Source organism: Lithobates pipiens, unplaced genomic scaffold (genome assembly GCF_037356315.1).
Source record: "Lithobates pipiens isolate NorthernLeopardFrog02 unplaced genomic scaffold, aLitPip1_a1.2 Scaffold_25, whole genome shotgun sequence".
Lineage (NCBI taxonomy): Eukaryota > Metazoa > Chordata > Amphibia > Anura > Ranidae > Lithobates > Lithobates pipiens.
Genome location: NW_027507787.1, coordinates 63,096,826 through 63,120,094, shown reverse-complemented (window position 1 = coordinate 63,120,094; position 23,269 = coordinate 63,096,826). Strand labels below are relative to the sequence as shown.

Below are 23,269 nucleotides of genomic sequence, written 5' to 3'. Positions count from 1 at the left end.
GGCCTGGTACGGTTCAGGAGGGAGGGGGCCGCTCTCTCGTCCCCCCTCTTTTCCTGTGGCCTGTCAGGTTGCGTGCTCGGATAAAGGGTCTGGTATGGATTTTTAGGGGGACCCCACGTCAATTTTTTTTCATTTGACCCGGGGTTCCCCTTAATATCCATACCAGACCTGAAGGGCCTGGTAATTGAATTTGGGGGACCCCCACGCTTTTTTTTTCTTTTTATTTTTATTTTTTTATCAATGACTTTCAATGAGTGTTCTCTGTATTACGGAGCCGACAATTCATAATAGCTGCGAGTGATTTTAAAGGACTTTTTTTCCTGCATAAATAACACTTTGTGCAGGGACAGTTCTAAGCACCAGAAACATGCGCCCCTTCACAGGCATACTATAGACACCCCCCAGGTACGAAATTTAAAGGAATATTACACTTTTATTGTTTCACTTTAATCATTATTAAAATCACTGCTCCCGAAAAAACTGCAGTTTTTAAAACTTTTTTTGCATTGATACATGTCCCCTGGGGCCGGACCCGGGTCCCCAAACACTTTTTAGGACATTAACTTGCAGAATCTTTTCTCTCTGTCAAATCTTTTTTCTCTGTCGAATATTTTCTCTATATAATCTTGGACTAATAGAGGTAAGGTTAGGCACATTCGACCACAGGTTCTATAGACACAGATTGTTATTGTCAGAGTCACATCGAATCTCCTATTCTGTATCGAACTGTTGTAACAACGAAAACGAAAATAAAGCATTTATTTATGTCGGATCTTTCGATTTTCGGAATCTGTGCTTTCGTTATCGTTTGTCAAAATGAAAAATACCTGAAATTCGGACGAAAATGCATTCGGACGAAAACGAATGCACATGTCTAGTAAGGGCTGTTTTTTGTTTGCTTGTTTTTTAATGCTGTCCTGAATAAACAATGCTAAAAAGAAAATACGAATTCCAAAATTCTAAAGACAAATTGGGCCATTGACTCAATATTTTCCGGAATTCAGAATTTGTTTCAACATTCTTTTTATATATTCAGAAACCAGAATAGCTGCTTGTTAAGGAGTGGGAGGTTGTTGACTTGTCGCTGACATGTCAAAAACCTGTGTTGTGAATGAGTAGGGGTACTATGTATGCTATTTTGTCAAGATAACTCTGTAATATTACTATACTGCTGGATTGTATTCACTCTCTATAATTTTGTGACATTAGAAAAAATAAGCACATTACTCTTCCACGCATCGAGGCTTGTTCTCACCAGCACACTGTGTTATCTCGCATTGTGGGATCTTCATACATTTTAAATGAATGGCATTGCTAGCACAGTACATGACAATCCAAGGCAATGCATATGCCATAATGCTTGCGTCTCCACAAACTTCTAGGAAGTCAGTATAAAAAAATATGATATAGTGCTCTATCAGTAACCGAGTATCAAATAAAAATAAGTTCCCTTGTGATTACCGTTTGGAGAAATAAGTGTGATATGTTGGTATTGTATGAACATAGGAATACAATCTCACTATCCACAGAGGAAAATGATTGTTAACTCTCTGCCAACCTACAGTGTTCACCAAACCTAGCAACCAAAAAAGTGCTCTGTTCACCTGCTCCTAATGTGTAAATGGATGGAGAGGTGTGCTCTTTTAATGCATTGTAATTTCTTTTTTGTGAGCCAGTCCTTCAGAAGCCCTCTGAGGAAAATGGAGAGATCCATACCTCTGTATGCAGCCACCCTCACTGCCCCTCATTTCAAGGTGATCAGGGGGGCCTTACAGGCTCTCTGCAGCATGGGGCCGGGTCGCAATTGCAACCACTGAGACCCCTGTAGGTACACCCCTGGTACTTCTTTTTGCATTTAAGCTTAGTTTTTAGTTTTTTTAATCAGCACAAGGTTTGGATGGTATTGAATGAGTAGAATCCCTTGTGCCAGTGGCTGCTCTCTACATTGAAATATTCATTCTTATGAACTCCAATTTTCTATTTTTGCATATGTCCATATACTGTACCCTTGTTTATGATAGCACCCCCGTATACACGAGTACACCAGCACCAAGCTATTCATATCAATGACAGGCTGTGCACCTCTGTCTGGGCAGAGGAAATACACAGGTGATTATGCTGAATGGGATCAGTCTGCCTTCATGCAAGAGTCCTTTTTCTGAAAATGAGCACAACTAGAGAAGAAGATCACATGTACGTAGTGTGAGTTTGAGCAGCCTGTAGTGGCCCCTACTGAGCACAGCTAGAACAGGTAAAGTGCCCACACAGGCAGTTTAAACATCTAAGTAGAACAACACTGTATGGTTTAGTTTGTCTTACATATGGCAGGAAGGAGGGGAATGAGGGGCTAATAGTTTTTGTGGAGAGGGCTCCGAACAGCTGCATGTGTAATGGAAGCATGGGCATCATTTACAACAGGTGGGGTGCTGGTATGTAAAATTCAGAGGGTGTAGAATTGAGAAGGGGATTTTTGGAAAGACTTTGTGAAGGTAAACTCAACTACAACCATCCAAATTCATTATCCATTCATGGCCAGAATGTATTTTATGCCCACTATGTCACAGTCTTGGTCTATTCCAATACATTTCAGCTTGTCAGTTTTATTTAGGATGTGTCTAGTGTGTATTAGCAGTTTATATTTTTTCCAATGAATGTTTATGGCTGAAGTTACAGCATGTCAAAACAAAGACCTAGTCTACTTACTTAACAGCCTGGTTATTTAGGAACATAAACTTCCCTTATGGACAGTCTCTTATTATAAGAAACATTTCTTCGAGCATGGCTTCTTTCATGAATATGTTTTTTTTTTTTTCCCAGCCCACCTTTCTCAGGGACAGATCCCATCAAAATTTATAACATGGTGTTGAAAGGAATTGAAAAAGTAGACTTCCCACACCGAATTGGACGTCGCTCTGAAGATCTGATCCGTAGGTTATGCAGGTAATAATGAGTAGCTGTTGCTGTGTGTATTGAGGGTGTGGGGAAGCTGCTGAGCTCTGGAAATTTTTTAATACTGCCTCACTGAAAGGTTCATGGTTTCTTTTTGAGTATTTTTGATTATATGGCAAACACAAATTCAGCCAAAGATATGGTCTTCTTTAAATCAGATAGTATGAGACATAATAAATACATGCAAAAACAGCATAACAGTAAATGCAAAATCCACAAGGATAAAAGAAAAAGTTCAAATTATAGTTAAATGTTTCCAGCTGGGGGGAATCTGACCTCCTCCCAGGATGCATTTTTTAAATACCTTTTTGAAGCAGTTTAATTCTAACCTTAACCCATCATATGTGTCCCTTGCTGGCGCCGTGTGCAGGTAACCACTAATACAGCACTGCATATACAGTATGCTTGTGCCAGCTGGTTCCTTCACACTCACATCATCACTTCAGTCTTTCTTCTGGATATAGATATTAAAGAAGATCGAAAGCCACCCAATCTAATTGTTTTCCATAACAGTTAAATTCAAGGCATACCATGAATGATAACCATCACAGTTGCTTGTGCTCTCTGAGTTGTCAAGCTATCAAATGCCTGGTGCCGTAAGTGATTACATGTGCAGCACAATGCCAACCACAGACCAAACAGAGGTTAAGATGGCAGCTTCTTGGCTGTTAAGGGTAAAAGGGTTTAATTTCACTTTAAGGTGAGTAAAATGACTATTAATTAGCTATTAGTAAGAGGTGGTTGGGCAAGTGTTTTGTGCGTGAGTGTGTGTGTGTGTGTGGGGGGGGGGGGGGGGGGGGCTAAAAGTAAATATACATCCTACTTTATGAAATACAGTGGTGCACCCTTCCTGCAGTTGCCATTCTGATTGGGCAGTGAAAGTCATCAGTTCTACTCACACTGCTCTCTTCTGCTGTCAGCACATGCATATACTGCAGAACCTAATTAGGGCCTACTACTACCTTTCCCTCTCCCTGGTTTGTGCAAAGCATCAGAGAAGGATGGTGTCAAGATTAATTCTGCCACATGTATGTTAAAATAATTGTTATTATTTTTAAAGAAATAAAATAAAAAGCTATAAAAAGGTGTTTTATATGCCTAAGATTAACAGACTGATCTTAATCGTACAGTATGGGACACAGGCTGCGTATTCATAGACCCTGGGTTATAGACTGCCATCTTCACGTGATTGTACGGTGGCAAAGCTTTGCTGGACACAGTCCCTAGGCATAACCCTAAAACCCTACCCTAGTCTTGGAGACCTCAGCTTTTTGCTAATGTCTTCTACCTCTCATAGAAATCATTCTATGTTAGTAGTTTATTTTACTTCTTGTATATACATTAAAAAAGCCCTTCCTTCTAGATCGTAAGCTCTAATGAGCAGGACCCCCTGATAAATCCTATATTGAATTGTATTGTAACTATACTGTTTGCCCCAATGTTGGAAAGAGCTGCGCAAACTGTTTGTGCTATAAAAACCCTGTATAATAATGATGCAATTAGCTATTTCTTTAATGTTCTACACAATACCTATATTTTATTTATTTATTCATGTTTGCAAAAATATCATTATTACTGACATTGACATATTTTTAAATATCTTTGCCACTTTACAAAAAGTCAAACCTTTTTCTTTTAGTGCATTGCCCTGTAAGTGACATTGCACTCAAGGGATTTCTGCAAGTCCCTTCCATTAGTCAAACACACTTTTGAAGAACAGTCAAGCCTGCACATGGGTATGCTTTGTCTCTAAACATTCAGTAATGTTCTATACAGTCTGATGTACTAAGGCTTTTTCTTTCGTACTCAAAGAACAGTGGCGTTTTAAAGACTACTAAAGAATAAAAACCCATCTGAACACTGTTATTTGCAGTCTATTTTTATTTATCCAGAAACAGGCTTCTTTGTGCACCATAAACCTTAAACAAAGAGTGGATGGAAACCTTTCAGTTACAGCCTAAAATATAAAACCCTGAAAATGATTCTTTAACTTTTCTGTTTGTCTCTGGCAAACAAACCCTTGGAAGGGTAGGCTGTTTTGCTGGCCTATGCCACAGCTATAATCAAGTGCATGCCCCACTCCACAAAACAATACATTTATTATCATATTTTGCAAAAAGAATCATGATTCCAAATATTCCGCTCATGTGTACAGGGCATTAGACACTATCATTTTAAATGTACAAGTCTTTTGTCCCTTCAAACCTTTCTGAATAAAATAAAAACAATATATGGGACCCAATACTGGAAAAGCGTATATTTATACACAGCAGTCAGCAGTCAATTTCTACCCATAGTCATAAATCCAAAAATATTTCTTCTGTAGACTCAAAAATATGAAAGCACCTAAAATTGCCCAGGTGCACATGAGACCGGCAAACAAAAGAATTTCATAACAATCTCAGTGTTTCAAGGAAATATGTATCCTGAATAAACACCTTAACTTGATTTATTGTCTTGAACAGCAGATCCAGTCACTGTGCCCTTGGTACATAAAAGGTACAATAAAAAAAAAAAACATTTGGGGGAAACCTGGGTGTAATGTGCCACTGTAAAAGTTCAGTTGTTTTTCCTTTTTTTTCTCAATAAAATCCTTATGAAACAAAAAAAAAACAAAACAAAACAAAAATGGGTATGTAAATAGCAGTGGGGCACATAGCTGCCCAGTTGGAGTTTCTTTAACTTTTCTGTTAGTCTCTGGCAAACAAACCCTTGGAAGGGTAGGCTGTTTTGCTGGCCTATGCCACAGCTATAATTAAGTGCATGCCCTATTCCACAAAACAATCCATTTATTATCATATTTTGCAAAAAGAATTATGATTCCAAATAGCTGAATATTGTTGAACTTTTGTACACACAGGCCTAATGCCCCATATATGCGAGTGGAAATTTCGCCAGCAAAAGTCTGATGAGAGCTTTTGGGCGCAAATTGCGACCGTGTGTTTGCTCCATCGGACTTTTGCTGGTGGAATTCCAGCCAGCAAAAGATTGAGAGCATCGGTCGGAAAAAGTTCCGATCGGAAATTCCAAATGTCTGTAGCAATTCCGATGCGCAAAATTCCTACGCATGCTCGGGAACAATTCGACTCATGCTCGGAAGCATTGAACTTAATTTTCTCGGTTCGTCGTAGTGTTGTTCTTGGCGGTTGAAAGTTCAGAGAACTTTTGTGTGACCGTGTGTATGCAAACCACGCTTCAGCGGAATTCCGTCGGAAAACCCATCCAAGATTTTTCCGACGGAAATTCCGCTCGTGTGTACTGGGCATTAGACACTGCATCATTTTAAATGTACAAGTCTTTTGTCCCTTCAAACCTTTCTGAATAAAATAAAAACAATATATGGGACCCAATACTGGAAAAGCATATATTTATACACAGCAGTCATAAATCCAAAAATATTTCTTCTGTAGACTCAAAAATATGAAAGCATTTAAAATTGCCCAGGTGCACATGAGACCAGCAAACAAAATAATTTCATAACAATCTCAGTGTTTTAAGGAAATATGTATCCTGAATAAACACCTTAACTTGATTTATTGTCTTGAACAGCAGATCCAGTCACTGTGTCCTTGGTGCATAAAAGGTACAATGAAACATGAAACTTATGAAATAAAAAAAACAAAAATGGGTATGCGAATAGTATTGGGGCACATAGCTACCCAGTGGGATAGGCCTTTTGAGAGCCATACCTAGACCATACGATAATCAAGTCTATTAAGTGTGGGATCCTCCAAAGACCATCTGCAGTCAGTAAATGAAACACAAGCTTTCAAGAAAAAAATAACTGCCCCTTTCTGCTTGGTAGGCTGTATAAGTATTGTGTTGTTAGCTCTTTAATGTTTGTACACATCACCCCAATATATATTGTTGAATTATGTAAAGCACTAACAAGTGGGGTACCGTACGCATGTTATAGGAGACCAGTTATGCAAAAAATGTGTATGTTGCCATTGATCATCTTGCCTTCTGAAAATTATAGTGACTGACTGTCCTACCACTGCTTTGGCTTCATTACTTTGATTCATTTAAAGCAGGCATGTCCATATTCTTCTACATATTTTTGAAATAACAAAATCCCAATAAGCGTATATTGATTGGTTCGCACAAAAGTTATAGTGTCTACAAACTATTGGATTTTTTTTTTATTTTCATTTTTTTATTTGTAATAGCGGCGGTCAGCCACTTACAGCGGGACTGCAATAAAAATCGAGTGCTTAACTGAACTTTTTGACGACCAGTGACACTAATACAGTGATCAGTGCTAAAAAATATGCACAGTCACTGTACTAATGACACTGGCAGGGACGGGTTTAACATCAGGGGTGATCAAAGGCTTAAATGTGTTCCTAGGGAGTGCTTGCTAACTGTGGGGAAGGTGCTGGGGGGAGGTAAAAATCTGTGTTTCTGTTTAGCAGAAACACAGGATCAGTACATTCTTCTCTCACAAAATGGCAATGTGCCTTGTTTACATAGGCAGAGAGCCGCTCTGCCTGTCTCTTGAATGATTAGTGGGTCACTGTGGACATCGCATCTGCTGGTCCCGCTGACTGGCTCCCGTTGTGTTCAATCACAGTGGGAGTGGGATGTCAGGTGGCATGTGCACGTGCCCCAGACCCGAAAGTGTCACATCACAAACTAGGTATGTAATCTGGCACAGAATGGGCGCTCTGCCACAGTATATGTGCGTGGTGTGTTCCGAAAGCGGTTAAACTATTAGCCTTTTCTGCTTTGTCTATTTTGCATTATTGCCAAAGCTCTAAAGTGTTTGGGATTATATAATGTGCAGGGATGAGCTTTATGTTCGAGTCGAACTCACGTTCGACTCGAACATTGGCTGTTCGCCAGTTCGCCGAACAGCGAACAATTTTGTGTGTTCTCGGCAAATTCGAAAGCCCCAGAATACTCTTTAAAAGTCTATGGGAGAAATCAAAAGTGCTACTTTTAAAGGCTTATATGCATGGTATTGTCATAAAAAGTGTTTAGGGACCTGGGTCCTGCCCCAGGGGACATGTATCAATGCAAAAAAAGTTTTAAAAACTGCTGTTTTTTTTGGGAGCAGTGATTTTAATAATGCTTAAAGTGAAACAATAAAAGTGTAATATTCCTTTAAATTTTGTACCTGGGGGTGTCTATAGTATGCCTGTAAAGGGGTGCATTGTTCCCATGTTTAGAACAGTCTAAAGGGAAAAAAAGTAATTTAAAACTACTGGCGGCTATAATGAACTGTCGGTCCGCAATACACATAAAAGTTCATTGATAAAAAACGGCATGGGAATTTCCCCACAGGGGAACCCCGAACCAAAATTTAAAAATGTGTGTGCCCCCCCCTAAATTCCATACCAGGCCCTTCAGGTCTGGTATGGATATTAAGGGGAACCCCGCACCAAAATTTTTTCAAAAATTACGTGGGGGTCCCTCTCAAAATCCATACCAGACCCTTCAGGTCTGGTATGGATTTTAAAGGGAACCCCGCACCAAAATAAAAAAATGGCGTGGGGTCCCCCCAAAAATCCATACCAGACCCTTATCCGAGCACCTAACCTGGCAGGATGCAGGAAAAGAGGGGAGGATGAGAGAGCCCCCTTTCCTGAAGTGTACCAGGCCACATGTCTTCAGCATTAGGAGGGTGCTTTGAGGTAACCCTTGTCCCCATGTTGATGAGGATAAGGGCCTCATCCCCACAACCCTTGCTCGGTGGTTGTGGGAGTCTGCGGGCGGGGGGCTTATCGGAATCTGGAAGCCCCCTTTAACAAGGGGACCCCCAGATCCCAGCCCCCCCTGTGTGAAATGGTAATGGTGTACAAATGTACCCCTACCATAACACAAAAAAGTGACAAAAAAAAAAGACAAAAGACAGTTTTTGACAAGTCCTTTATTAAATTCTTCTTCTTTGCGCATCTTCTTTCATCTTCTTTTTCTGTTCTTCGTTCGGTGTTGTTCTTCTTCTCCATCTTCTTATTCATCTTCTTCTTCCTCCGCTCTTCTCATCCCGCATCTGGCTCCGGCTTCTTCTCCGTGCCATCCGCATCATCCGCCTCTGTGGGAGTCTTCAGCAGTGTGACGCTCCATTTCTCCTGATAGTTCTTAAATAACAGAGGGTGGGGGCTTTCCCCATGTTGTCAGAGGGAGGCGGTGTCACCCGTTTACGTCAATGAACTTTTATGTGTATTGCAGACCGCCAATTCATTATAACCTTGAGTAGTTTTAAATTACTCCCCAAACACTTTTTATGACAATACCATGCATATAAGCCTTTAAAATTAGCACTTTTGATTATTCATGTTTATGTCCCACAGACTTTAACGGTGTTTGCGTGTTCAAACAAATTTTTTGCCTGTTCGCATGTTCTGGTGAGAACCGAACGGGGGGGTGTTCAGCTCCTCCCTAATAATGTATAAAGGTGTAAAAAAATACTGCGCTGTGCAAAGATGTGCTCTACCCAGCTGCCAACACTACTGAAGACTACACAGTAACATGCAAAAATTAAAACAAAAAAGTGTGGCGCTTAGGTGGCAATAAAACCCATGAACCAGTAAGGCCCTAATTCAAGCAAAGAAAATTACATACACTTCAAAAAAAGAAAATATGTGTAAATTCCGTTATATATCAAGAGATCTTACTCCCAGGTGGAAGAGTGCATGAACCTCATGCACACAAAAGGTTAAAGTAAATAAAATGTATTTAACATATACAGTCCATCAAGTGAACGTCTAACAGTCGTTGAATTGTGTAATATCAATCACAATTCCAAACTTGAGGTGACGTAAAAAAGGTGAAATTCAACTTCTGATGTGTAGAATAATACCACCCCCACCGTGATAAAGAAGGGGAGAGGAGGCTTACCAAATGACGTGGACTCAGAGGAAGGCTTACGCCTCTCGAGTCATATGGGTCTGTAGGTTAGCAAACCAGATAATCATCGATCTAGTGTGTAATCTCCCGCAAGTCTTCAGGTCATGAAATCATCCGTAGCGATCCTCCTATAGTGCTCATCCCATGAAAATAGGGGGCTCAGGTATCAAAGACCATGAAAGTAGAAAACTAGCATAGCGTGATACCGTTTTAACATCCAATTTATTAAAAAATAATAATAAAATTACACTCACATTTGGTTCAATCGTAATAACATAGTCAAAAAGTAGCAATGTCTGTAAGGGGGTCTGATGTTTCCCCTTTGAGCCATAGAAAGAGAATGAGGAAACAACAGGAAATTCTTGGTCTGCTTCTCTGTCGGCACTCTGCACTAGAACCTGGACGTGTCCATGTCTGAGCACTTTCAGGTTAATAATACTCTGTTCACCAATCTAAAGCCAGTGAAGAGATGCCCCATCAGCAGCCAATCAAATTCATGCATACATATGAAGGTTTTTTAACACTTCTATGCTACAGCTTTAGGGTTGTTGACCCAACCATGAACTGACTTAAGGGAATGCAGCCACTGTCTGACTCTTACTGTGTGCTGCAACTGATATTGCCTTGTCCTTAAAGCGGGAGTCCACCGGGACTCCGCGTTTTTTTTTTTTTTTAAAAGCCAGCAGCTACAAATACTGCAGCTGCTGACTTTTAAAATAGTGACACTTACCTGTCCAGCGCGCCCGCGATGTCGGCACCCGAAGCCGATCTCTAGATCGTCTGTAAGGTGCTGCCGCCGGCATCTTGGGTATGGGAATCAGGAAATGGAGCCTTTCGGCTTCATTTCCCGGTTCCCTACTGCGCATGCGCGAATCGCGCTGCGCAATAAGGACGGTCCCTGCTGCCTCTGGGATCTGTGTGTTTCCCAGCAGGCAGCGGGGCACTTGCGGAAAGGGGCGTAATCTACGCCCCTTTCCGCAGAGAGCTATCCCGGAAGTGGGTGCAGAATACCTGTACTGTACAGGTATCTGCACCCCCCTCCCCCCTGAAAGGTGCCAATTGTGGCGCCGGAGGGGGGGAGGGTTCCGATGAGCGGAGGTCCACTTTAGGGTGGACCTCCGCTTTAAAATTATGGTGGCAGCAGTAAAAGTGTTAAAGCAAAGCCTGTATTAGCTTCACCCCATGTAAGCTGTGTGGGCAAAGCACAGGTTCACTTTAAACTGCTAGTGGTAGACTTCTATTGTAAAATTGGTTATGGTTTTTCATATAGTTCTATCTAGATAATAGCAGACATTTCAATAAGATGACTCATAGCTGAATGTGTAAATGAGCAATCAATGTGGAATGGCTAAGTGAAAAGATTCTTCTTGGGAATTTCAACTCATGCTAAAGGGAAAAAGAAGTCTGAGTCATTGTCATGTTTTAGACCTTTGAACGCTGCTATACCGCATTTCAGTTTCACTAATGAAACTGGATGATTGTTCATTTAGTACAAAATGATATGCATTATCTAGTATACTAGTATTAATGACTTGTAAATAGCAACTGTTTTACTATTTTAACAAAAAAAAAAATCACACTGCTGTGCTTTAACAAGAGAATTATATGCAATGAGTAGCTCTCATACTGTATGCTCTTGTTTTACTGACATAACAGTTGTTGTGTAGAATCACTAAATACCTGCAACACAAAATTACTCATTCATAAATTACTCAACAACTATGGCAATGCATTCATATTAGTTTCCATTTCTACTGTTGTAAGTAAATAAGGATAAAAAACATTGAGCTCTCAGTGGATGATGTTTGTTCTTTACTGTCTAAAAGGTATGCCTTGTCTAGAGCATATTCTTGTAGGGGGCTCTTTTTCCAAATGTATTTTATGTAATACATGTTTTACTATCAAGTTTTATCTAAATGTTTATAAGCACAGTTTTTGTATTTGTTTGTATTGCTTTATGCAGAACACTGAAGTTGATGGGGCTATGTATCACTGCTAATATTATTATGTCATATGCACAACTAATTTTGTACAGACTCAATAAGAGTCATATTTATAATGCAGTGAATGTAACGTTCACCAAATATTCACTGCAGGTAAATATTCCTAGTGCTTTTAAATTACAGGAAACGGTTAGCCATCTGTGGATGTTTGGTGAATGTCACATACACTGCTATATAAATATGGGCTTTGCCATACTTGAAGGACCACTATCATAAAAAATTGTGTTCTGAATGTGGCTAATACGTGTAATGACAGGATTTAATATATGATTTTTTTTTATTATTCATTTTGTTATATTTCTTTTTTACATTTACATGCAAACCAAGGTGACCAGCAAAAGCTATAGTGACAGGAAAAATAAAACAGCCTTATTAATAACACCTTCAATTTTTTTTTCTCAAACTAAGGTCATATGAGGTAAAGATATTCCAGGTGTTGGTTATCTTGCAATACTTTGAACACATTATGACCATTCTGTGTATTTTTAGAATGAGGATAAAAACATAGAGTTACAAAGTTAGTCAAGCTGAAAAAGACATGTCCTTTGAATATAATTAAAAAAAAAAATGTATTCAAATGAATTTAAAAACTTGCATATTTAGAGCCCTAAACACACAGTTTATCCTGAGGAAGGCAAAAACTCCTTATAAAACATGGACAAATTTATTCTACTGATTTCTGATCCAAAAATGCAATTGAAAACTCTCTGGATCCACAGCATACAGTGTTATTGTAAATATTAATAATCAGATGTTGTCAATTTAGGAAGCAATCTGCAAAGTTGCTTGGAACTGTAGTAAAATCCACAAAGGGAAAGAGATGGGTGAAAGGGAGGGATGTGATACTTACAGGATATAAGACAAAAAGCGAGTATTTATTGAAATATCATTAAAACTAACCCCAAAAAATCTAGGGGAAAATTCAACACAGTATCACAACTCCATAAAAAATATCATGTATCATTTTATCAATAAATGGAAATGAGCCATGAGATACAGTGTGGTGATCCCAATTGCATAGGTCCAAATATATTATATATATATATATATATATATATATATTTATCTTAGAACTAGTTTTTGTCGAAAACTATTTCACATTTTTCAGACTTATTGTAAAGAACCATTTCTTAGTTCTTTCACATAGCGAAATGCACCCATAAATCTTAACAAATCCTAGAAGCCCCAAAGGTTGTATTTCTGGTTAGGAAATGAGTGGTGCAGTTTGGGTTCTCTGCTACCATGAAATTTGCGGTCCCTGCAAATTAATTCAGACATTTGTCAGAACAAATTCTTTGGAACCATAATGTACTGCTTGATCTTTGAATACAGGTCAGCTGGCTTAGAAGGGCCAAAAGCAGAGTTTTGGATAAGTAAGCTCATCACTATAAAAGGGAGCCGTACTGACAATGTGCTCAATCTGTGACCGTGAAAGCATTTTGACAAACCATTGACAAACTGCATAGGAAGAGATTAATTTTGGAATTATAAGCACTGGCAGTCTCTCAAAGCTGTCTAGCACAGTGTTTCTCAAACTTTTTTGTCTTGCGGCGCACCAAAAAGATCCAAAAATTTTCACGGCACATCTGAAAAGTAGGGATGGCCGAACGGTTCGCCCGGCGGTCGGTTCACGGCGAATTTCGGCTGTTCGCGGTCCGCCTGATCGGCGAACTATTGCCGCTGTTCGCCCGGCGGACTTACGTGTTTACTGTGTAAAAGAACTTTGACCTATGATGATACATCCATCATGTGGTACAGGACAGCCAATTGAGACATTGCAGCACATGGACACTTGGACATTCCCCCTAACTTATAAATAGACCCGATCCGGCGGCCATTTTACATTCTTTCGTATGTCACTATAGGGAGAGGTTGCTGTGTGGAGCAGGGAGAGACTGCAGTGACCCAAATTGCTAGCTATTAGGTCCACAAAAGTTCTTTTAAGGACTGGTATGGTATAGTTGTAGTTCAGGATATAGGTTTGAGGCACTGCTATTCAAGTCATTGTTGCAGCAGCCTGTCTTTTGTCAGTGCTGAGAGAGGGACAGGACGCTTTGTGCAGCAGGGACAGTCAGTTTAATTATTAGCTGTTACTATTAGGTCCACAAAAGTCCTTTTCAGGACTGGTATGGTAAAGTAGTACCGGATATAGTTTTGAGTGCTATTCAAGTTATTGTTGCAGCAGCCTGTGTTTTGTCAGTTTAAATAGGGACAGACAGGAAGCTGTGTGTGGCAGTGAGGGACAGTCAGTTTAATCAGTAGCTGTTACTATTAGGTCCACAAAGGTTCTTTTCAGGACTGGCATGGTAATAGGGCTGTACACGTATAATATTCTTTCTTCCAAATATAGAAAGAATATTATACTTGACTGCTGCCCTTCTGCTGCAGTAGTCCTTTATGAGTATAGGGACTGAGGTACAGTCTGCTAATCACAACCTACTAGTTGCACAAAGGTCCTTCTAAGGACTGGTAAGGTATAGCATACTAGAGTATATAGGGTTGAGTGAGGTACAGTCTGCTAATCCTTAAGGACTGGTATAGGTCCACAATATATAGGGTTGAGGTGCACTACTGCTGACTGCAGTCCTTCTAAGGACTGGTAAGGTATAGTGTACTACAGTATATAGGGTCGAGTGAGGTATAGTCTGCTAATCACAACCTACTAGTTCCACAAAGGTCCTTCTAAGGACTGGTAAGGTATAGTGTACTACAATATATAGGGTCGAGTGAGGTACAGTCTGCTAATCACAACCTACTAGTTCCACAAAGGTCCTTCTAAGGACTGGTAAGGTATAGTGTACTACAGTATATAGGGTTGAGTGAGGTACAGTCTGCTAATCACAACCTAATAGTTCCACAAAGGTCCTTCTAAGGACTGGTAAGGTATAGTGTACTACAGTATATAGGGTTGAGTGAGGTACAGTCTGCTAATCACAACCTACTATTTCCACAAAGGTCCTTATAAGGACCGGTAAGGTATAGTGTACTACAGTATATAGGGTTGAGTGAGGTACAGTCTGCTAATCCTTAAGGACTGCTGTAGGTCTACAATATATAGGGTTGAGGTGCACTAATGCTGACTGCTGCCCTATTCTGCAGCAGTCCTTTATCAGTATAGGGACTGAGGTACAGTCTGCTAATCACAACCTACTAGTTCCACAAAGGTCCTTCTAAGGACTGGTAAGGTATAGCGTAATACAGTATATAGGGTTGAGTGAGGTACAGTCTGCTAATCACAACCTACTAGTTCCACAAAGGTCCTTCTAAGGACTGGTAAGGTATAGTGTACTACAGTATATAGGGTTGAGTGAGGTACAGTCTGCTAATCACAACCTACTAGTTCCACAAAGGTCCTTCTAAGGACTGGTAAGGTATAGCGTACTAGAGTATATAGGGTTGAGTGAGGTACAGTCTGCTAATCCTTAAGGACTGGTATAGGTCCACAATATATAGGGTTGAGGTGCACTACTGCTGACTGCGGCCCTATTCTGCAGCAGTCCTTTATCAGTATAGGGACTGAGGTACAGTCTGCTAATCGCAACCTACTATTTCCACAAAGGTCCTTATAAGGACCGGTAAGGTATAGTGTACTACAGTATATAGGGTTGAGTGAGGTACAGTCTGCTAATCCTTAAGGACTGCTGTAGGTCTACAATATATAGGGTTGAGGTGCACTAATGCTGACTGCTGCCCTATTCTGCAGCAGTCCTTTATCAGTATAGGGACTGAGGTACAGTCTGCTAATCACAACCTACTAGTTCCACAAAGGTCCTTCTAAGGACTGGTAAGGTATAGCGTAATACAGTATATAGGGTTGAGTGAGGTACAGTCTGCTAATCACAACCTACTAGTTCCACAAAGGTCCTTAAGGACTGGTATAGGTGTACTATTTGGTGTGCAGTATATAGTTGTGTAATACACGTATAAAATACTTGCACATATAGAAAGCATAGTATAGTGCGTTTCCACTGTCCAGCATTGTGACTGCTGAGCGGTTCTGCAGCGATACTACAAAGAGTGACAAACGCAATCCAAAAAAATCCCACCATCCCTGTGCTATGCTCATTATGAGGGGCTCCCACCATCCCTGTGCTATGCTGACTTCCTCCTGGGGCTGCTTACGGTGCAGGTGTCAGTGCTGTATATCATGGTGCTGCTGATCATCTCCTGCACCTTCTTCTTTGCCTACCCTGACCTTCCCTCGCCTCCATTGTCTCAAGAGTCCTGAATTGTCAGAATTTCACATATAAAAAAAGAATGCTTGTAGTTGTCGATCCCAGATTCACCTCATACATGTGTTATGTCACGGTGCTGGTGTCAGATCACTCTATTACGGTGCAGGTGTCAGTGCTCTATATCACGGTTCCGGTGATCATCTCCTGCACCCTCTTCTTTGCCTACCCTGACCTTCCCTCGCCTCCATTGTCTCAAGAGTCCTGAATTGTCAGAATTTCACGTATAAAAAAAGAATGCTTGTAGTTGTCGATCCCAGATTCACCTCATACATGTGTTATGTCACGGTGCAGGTGTCAGTGCTCTATATCACGGTGCTGGTGCTGGTGATCATCTCCTGCACCCTCTTCTTTGCCTACCCTGCCCTTCCCTCACCTCCATTGTCTCAAGAGTCCTGAATTGTCAGAATTTCACATATAAAAAAAGAACGCTTGTAGGTGTCGATCCCAGATTCACCTCATACATGTGTTATGTCATTGGCCATGTGGTGGAAATATGTGTGCACAGCTAGTAATTATTTTGTGGCTGCAGATATGACCTGTAGGTTTGTAAAGTTCACCATCCCTGTGCTGTGCTGACTTCCTCCTGGGGCTGTACCTCTGCTGTGCATATTATATGGGGCTCCCGCCATCCCTGTGCTATGCTTATTATGAGGGTCTCCCACCATCCCTGTACTGTGCTGACTTCCTCCTGGGGCTGCTTATTATGAGGGGCTCCCATCATCCCTGTGCTGTGCTGACTTCCTCCTGGGGCTGTACCTCTGCTGTGCATATTATGAGGGGCTCCCACCATCCCTGTGCTATGCTCATTATGAGGGGCTCCCACCATCCCTGTGCTATGCTCATTATGAGGAGCTCCCACCATCCCTGTGCTGTGCTGACTTCCTCCTGGGGCTGCTTATTATGAGGGGCTCCCACCATCCCTGTGCTGTGCTGACTTCCTCCTGGGGCTGTACCTCTGCTGTGCATATTATGAGGGGCTCCCACCATCCCAGTGCTGTGCTGACTTCCTCCTGGGGCTGTACCTCTGCTGTGCATATTATGAGGGGCTCCCACCATCCCTGTGCTATGCTGACATCCTCCTGGGGCTGCTTATTATGAGGGGCTCCCACCATCCCTGTGCTATGCTGACATCCTCCTGGGGCTACTTATTATGAGGGGCTGCCACCATCCCTGTGCTATGCTCATTATGAGGGGCTCCCACCATCCCTGTGCTGTGCTGACTTCCTCCTGGGGCTGCTTATTATGAGGGGCTCCCACCATCCCTGTGTTATGCTGACTTACTCCTGGGGCTGTAACTCTGCTGTGCATATTATGAGGTGCTTCCACCATCCCTGTGCTATGCTCATTATGAGGGGCTCCCACCATCCCTGTGCTATGCTGACTTCCTCCTGAGGCTGCTTACGGTGCAGGTGTCAGTGCTGTATATCACAGTGCTGGTGTCAGTGCTTTATGTCACGCTGCTGATGTCAGTGCTCTCTATCACGGTGCTGGTGTCAGATCACTCTATCACGGTGCAGGTGTCATTGCTGTATGTCACGCTGCTGATGTCAGTGCTCTCTATCACGGTGCTGGTGTCAGATCACTCTATCACGGTGCAGGTGTCATTGCTGTATGCCACGCTGCTAATGTGAGTGCTCTCTATAGGTCGACCTATATGGGTTTTTCTCTGGCCGATGCCGATATTTAGAAATCGTGGCGGTCAATGGCCGTTATATGATGCCGATTTTTTTGGGCCGATATGTTAGGCCGATTTTTTATTTATTTTTTCCTTTCCCCTGCCCAGAGAGGAGGAAAGTCCTTCACTGATGTCTTCAGGCAACTTCCATTGACTTCCATTACAGAAGTCTTTTGCAAGTCGCACTGAACATGTAATTGGCTTTTTTAATCAGCACAACCGGCCGATGCCGATTAATTAAAAAATGTCAAATATCGGCCGATATATCGGTCGACCTCTAGTGTTCTCTATCACGGTGCTGGTGTCAGATCACTCTATCACGGTGCAGGTGTCATTGCTGTATGTCCCGCTGCTGATGTCAGTGCTCTCTATCAAGGTGCTGGTGTCAGATCACTCAATCACGGTGCAGGTGTCATTTCTGTATGTCACGCTGCTGATGTCAGTGCTCTCTATCATGGTGCGGTTGATCATCTCCTGCACCCTCTTCTTTGCCTACCCTGACCTTCCCTCTCCTCCATTGCCTTCATGCGCTCCACAGTCCTGAATTGTCACAATTTCACATATAAAAAAAGAATGCTTGTAGTTGTCGATCCCAGATTCACCTCATACATGTGTTATGTCATTGGCCATGTGGTGGGACTATGTGTGCACAGCTAGTAATTATTTTGTGGCTGCAAATTTGATCTGTAGGTTTGCAAAGTTCACCTCCCATTGAAGTCAATGGGGCCCGCCACGAATGTTACGGTTCGCAAACTATCGGCCGCGTTCGCGGTCCGAGTTCGCGAAACGTCCCATCGGAAGTTCATCCATCACTACTGAAAAGATTTAACAAATCTTGTGGTGAAGAACTTATTTATTTTTACATATACACTGAGCAAAATTATAAATGCAACACTTTTGTGTTTGTCCCTATTTATCTTGAGCTGAACTCAAAGATCTTCAACTTTTTCTATGTAAACAAAAGGCCTATTTCTCTCAAATATTGTTCACAAATCTGTCTAAATCTGTGTTAGTGAGTACTTCTGTGTGGCATATCAAGATGCTTATTAGACAGCATGATTATTGCAGTTTTATCACACAGCACAATGCCACAAATGTCTCAAGTTTTGATTGAGCGTGCAATTGTAATTCTGGCTGCAAGAATGTCCACCAGTACTGTTGTCCTTGAATTGAATGTCTCCAAAGGTGTTTCAGAGAATTTGGTAGTACATCCAACCGGCCTCACAACCGCAGACCACCTGTAACCACACCAGCCCAGGACTTCCACATACAGCATCATCACCTCGAAGATCATCTGAGACCAGCCACCCAGACAGCTGCTGCAACATCGGTTTGCATAACCAAAGAATTTCTGCATAAACTTTCAGAAACCGTCTCAGGAAAGCTCATCTGCATGATCATCATTCTCATTGGGGTCTCTACTTGATTGCAGTTCGTTATTGTAACCAGCTTGAGTGGGCAAATGCTCACATTAATGGCATCTGGCAGTTTGGAGAGGTGTTCTCTTCATGGTTGAATCCCGGTGTTCACTGTACAGGGTAGATGGCAGACAGCATGTATGGCATTGTGTGGGTGAGCGGTTTGCTGATGTTAACATTGTGGATCGGAGTCTGCTATGTGGACAGGTGTATGCAATGGACAACAGGTGCATTTTATTGATGGTATTTTGAATGCACAGAGATACCGTGACGAGATTCTGAGGCCCATTGTTGTGCCATTCATCCACGACCATCACTTCATGTTGCCACATGATTATGCATGGCCCATGTTGCTAGGATCTGTACACAATTCCTGGAAGCTTCCATAATACTCGAACATGTCACCCATTGAGCGTGTTCCATTTCCTGTCAATATCCAGCAACTTCGCACAGCCATTGAAGAGGAATGAACCAACATTCCACAGGCCACAATCAACAACCGAATCAACTCTATGCAATGGATATGTGCTGCACTGTGTGAGGCAATAGGTGCTCACACCACATACTGACTGTTTTTTTAACCCCCGACCCCCCGACCCCTTAATACTGTAAAACTGCACATTTTAGAATGGCCTTTTATTGTGGCTAGCCTAAGACACATGCTGCCTAATCAGCATCTTGATATGCCACACCTGTGAGGTGGATGGATTATCTCGGCAAATGAGAAGTTGTAGATCTTTGAGTTTAGCTCATGATAAATAGGGGCAAACACAAAAGTGTTGTGTTTATAAGTTTGCTCTCGAGATCTTGCACAAGTCTCGCATTACGAAACAAATCAATGATTGACAGACTGACAGAGATTGGGTTTTTATATATGTTACTATATATAGGTTTCAAAACACTAGCAATCTGCAAATCTAGTGTGCCACGGCAAACAGTTTGATAATTACTGGTCTAGCAGCTATGGAATCCACCCATTGCAGTTCACTGTCAAACACAAGGGAGGTGGACATGATGAGGATCTAGTCTCTCTTCATCCCTATTAGGCTCCACCCACCCAACAGCTCAGCTACTGCACCTGTCTGTGTGACAGGTGCAGTGGGCAGGCAAGGAGTTTGCTATGGCCTTTGTGTCATCACCCACCACGTCTTTTGCGTCAAATTCATGTACCTGTTCCCAACAGGTAATTGAATCTGTCGTAAGCACCAACATTGGTCTTGGAGAGGCACAAAAGATTTTCATGACACTCTTTTTTTAAAACCGATTTATATTGTCTGTCTTAATTAAAAGTGTTTATAGTGGCATACATAATACTGTAACTTTTACGTATAAAGTGTCTAAATGCAGAAAGATTTGCCTTGTAGCAATCTAGGCAGTTGAACCTTTTCTGATACAGGAGCAGGCTAGTGTATGTGAAAAAAAATGGAAAATTTTATTTTTAATGAGGTTTCTGTGTATAAATGAATGATTTACGCTTTAATACAAGCATAAACAATACAAACATGAACAAAATGTAAAATATTGCTGTCAGCTTTTCTGCCTTTTATTTTTTCAAATGTGCTTGAAGGGGAACATTCAAGTCTATTTAGAAAAATTCAGTATGACAAGCCATCATAGAGAGCTTTGGGTTTACGATTAATGAAAATGGCATGTGAAAAACTTCATATGCAAAAACACATTACCTATTGTAGAGTAGTACATGGAGATGTGAAACACGGGTACAAAACATAGATCCCAATTATTTTTTGCTGACAATAGGCTTCTTTTTGGTTAACATGTTCCCACCCCTCACTGTAAATTAACATCTTTCTGGTAGTGTCCCACGCCAGGAGGATGGTAATTAACCACTTCAGCCCCGGAAGGTTCATCACCCTTCCTGGCCAGGCCAGTTTTTGTGATACGGCACTGTTACTTCAACTGACAATTACGCAGTTGTCCGACACTGTACCCAAATAAAATGTATTTTCTTTTTTTTCTTACAAATAGAGCTTTCTTTTGGTGGTATTTGATCATATTTTTTACTTTCTGCTATAAAACATACCCAATACAAAAATGTAAAAAATTCAAATTTCTTCATAAATTTTGGCCAATATGTTTCTGCTACATATTTTTGGTAAACAATATCCCAATAAGCATATATTGATTGTTTTGCTCAAAAGTTAAAGTGTCTTTTAAAGGGTATTTTTATTGAATTTTTGTTTATTTTTTTACTACTGTTTTTTAGTGGGACTGCGACAATGCGGTGGACAAATTGGAAACAGTAATCAGTGCTAAAAAAAACAAAAAACACACTGTCATTGTACTGGTGACACTGGCAGGGAAGAGGTTGACATCAGGGGCGATCAAAGGATCAACTGTGTCCCTAGGGGGTGCTTTCTAACTATGGGGAGAGTGCTTTAACTGGGAGAAAACAGAGGTCCGTGTTTTCTTTGCAGAAACACAAGATCTCCATTTTCCCCTCTGGCAGAAAGGCGATCTGCCGGACCCACTGATTGGCTCCTGCTGTGTCCAATCACAGCAGAAGTGGGTTTCCAGTGGTGCATGCGCTCCAGACCCAGTGCACAAAATCACGTACAGGAATGTGATTTCATGCAGGAAGGACACCCTGCTGCAGTATATCTGTATGGGGCAGTCTTAAAGTGGTTAAAGTTATTGCAAACCAATTTTTTTAAATAACAAATACAGTTGTGCTCATAAGTTTACATACCCTGGCAGAATTTATGATTTCTTGGCCATTTTTCAGAGAATATGAATGATAAAACAAAAACATTTCTTTCACTCATGGTTAGTGTTTGGCTGAAGCCATTTATTATTAAACAACTGTTTACTCTTTTTATATGATAATGACAACAGAAACTACCCAAATGACCCTGAACACAAGTTGACACAAAGGGGTTTGAATGGCTATTAAAGGTAATCCTCCTCACCTGTGATCGATTTGCTTGTAATTAGTGTGTGTGTATAAAATATCAATGAGTTTCTGGACTCCTGACAGATCCTTGCATCTTTCATCCAGTGCTGCACTGATGTTTCTGGATTCTGAGTCATGGGGAAAGCAAAGGAATTGTCAAAGGATCTGCAGGAAAAAGTAGTTGAACTGTATGAAAAAGGAAAGGGATATAAAAAGATATCCAAGGAATTGAGAATGCCAATCAGCAGTGTTCAAATTCTAATTAAGAAGTGGATTCTGTTGAAACCAAGCCACAGTCAGGTAGACCAACTAAAATTTCAGCCACAACTGCCAGGAAAACTGTTCGGAATGCAAAGAAAAACCCTCAAATAACTTCAGGTGAAACACAAGACTCTCTGTGGTGTGGCTATTTCACACTTGAAGAAAGGTAAGCTGCATGGTCGAGTCACCAGAAGAAAGCCATTACTATGCAAATGCCACAAACTATCCCACCTACAATATGGCAAACAGCACAAAGACAAGCCTCAAACCTGCTAACACAAAGTCATTTGGAGTGATGAGACCAAAATTTAGCTTTTTGCCCACAACCATAAATGCTTCATTTGGAGAGAAGTCGACAAGGCCTATGATGAAAGGTACACCATTCCTAATGTGAAACACGGAGGTGAATCACTGATGTTTTGGGGATGTGTGAGCTACAAAGGCACAGGAAATTTGGTCAAAATTGATGACAGGATGAATGCAGTATGTTATCAAAAAATACTGGAGGAACATTTGCACTCATCAAAAATAAATAAATATATATGCTGCACTTTTAAATATACTCTTCACATTATATATATGTGATAACCAAAGTGCAAATATGCATGTGAATCACACACCGTGATACATCCAGTAACTAGTGACTGTAAAAAGTGCTATAATGTGCATCCATATGGTGATTGGTAGTATCAAAATGACTGTTCTTAAAATCATCTAATGTTCATAAACTCATATAGTGGACTCAATCCACTAAAAAGTGCTTCTATGTGCATATGTGTCATCCAATTATTTTAATTCAAAAGTGCTTCTAAAGTCCATGCGATTTGGAAACTGCTGTGTAGATAATCCAAAGCAAGCCATAGTGATCACACTCAGGTGCTCCCCCCTAGGTATTAAACGCTCACTTCTCAGCATGTGACTTTGCACTTAAGCTTAGTCAATACACACCTGTGAACCACCTCTGG

The 23,269-nt window shown here is 41.0% G+C and overlaps 1 protein-coding gene across 2 annotated transcripts in view; it reads left to right on the top strand.

Annotated features, from left to right (window-relative positions):
* The window catches only part of LOC143930316 (cGMP-dependent protein kinase 2-like), a 341,093-nt gene that overhangs the window by 301,805 nt on the left and 16,019 nt on the right, over positions 1-23,269 (top strand). For both annotated transcript variants that reach the window (XM_077454561.1, XM_077454562.1), the window contains exon 16: positions 2,818-2,940. In XM_077454561.1, coding sequence (XP_077310687.1) covers positions 2,818-2,940 — 123 coding nt within the window. The remainder of the gene's footprint in view (positions 1-2,817; positions 2,941-23,269) is intronic.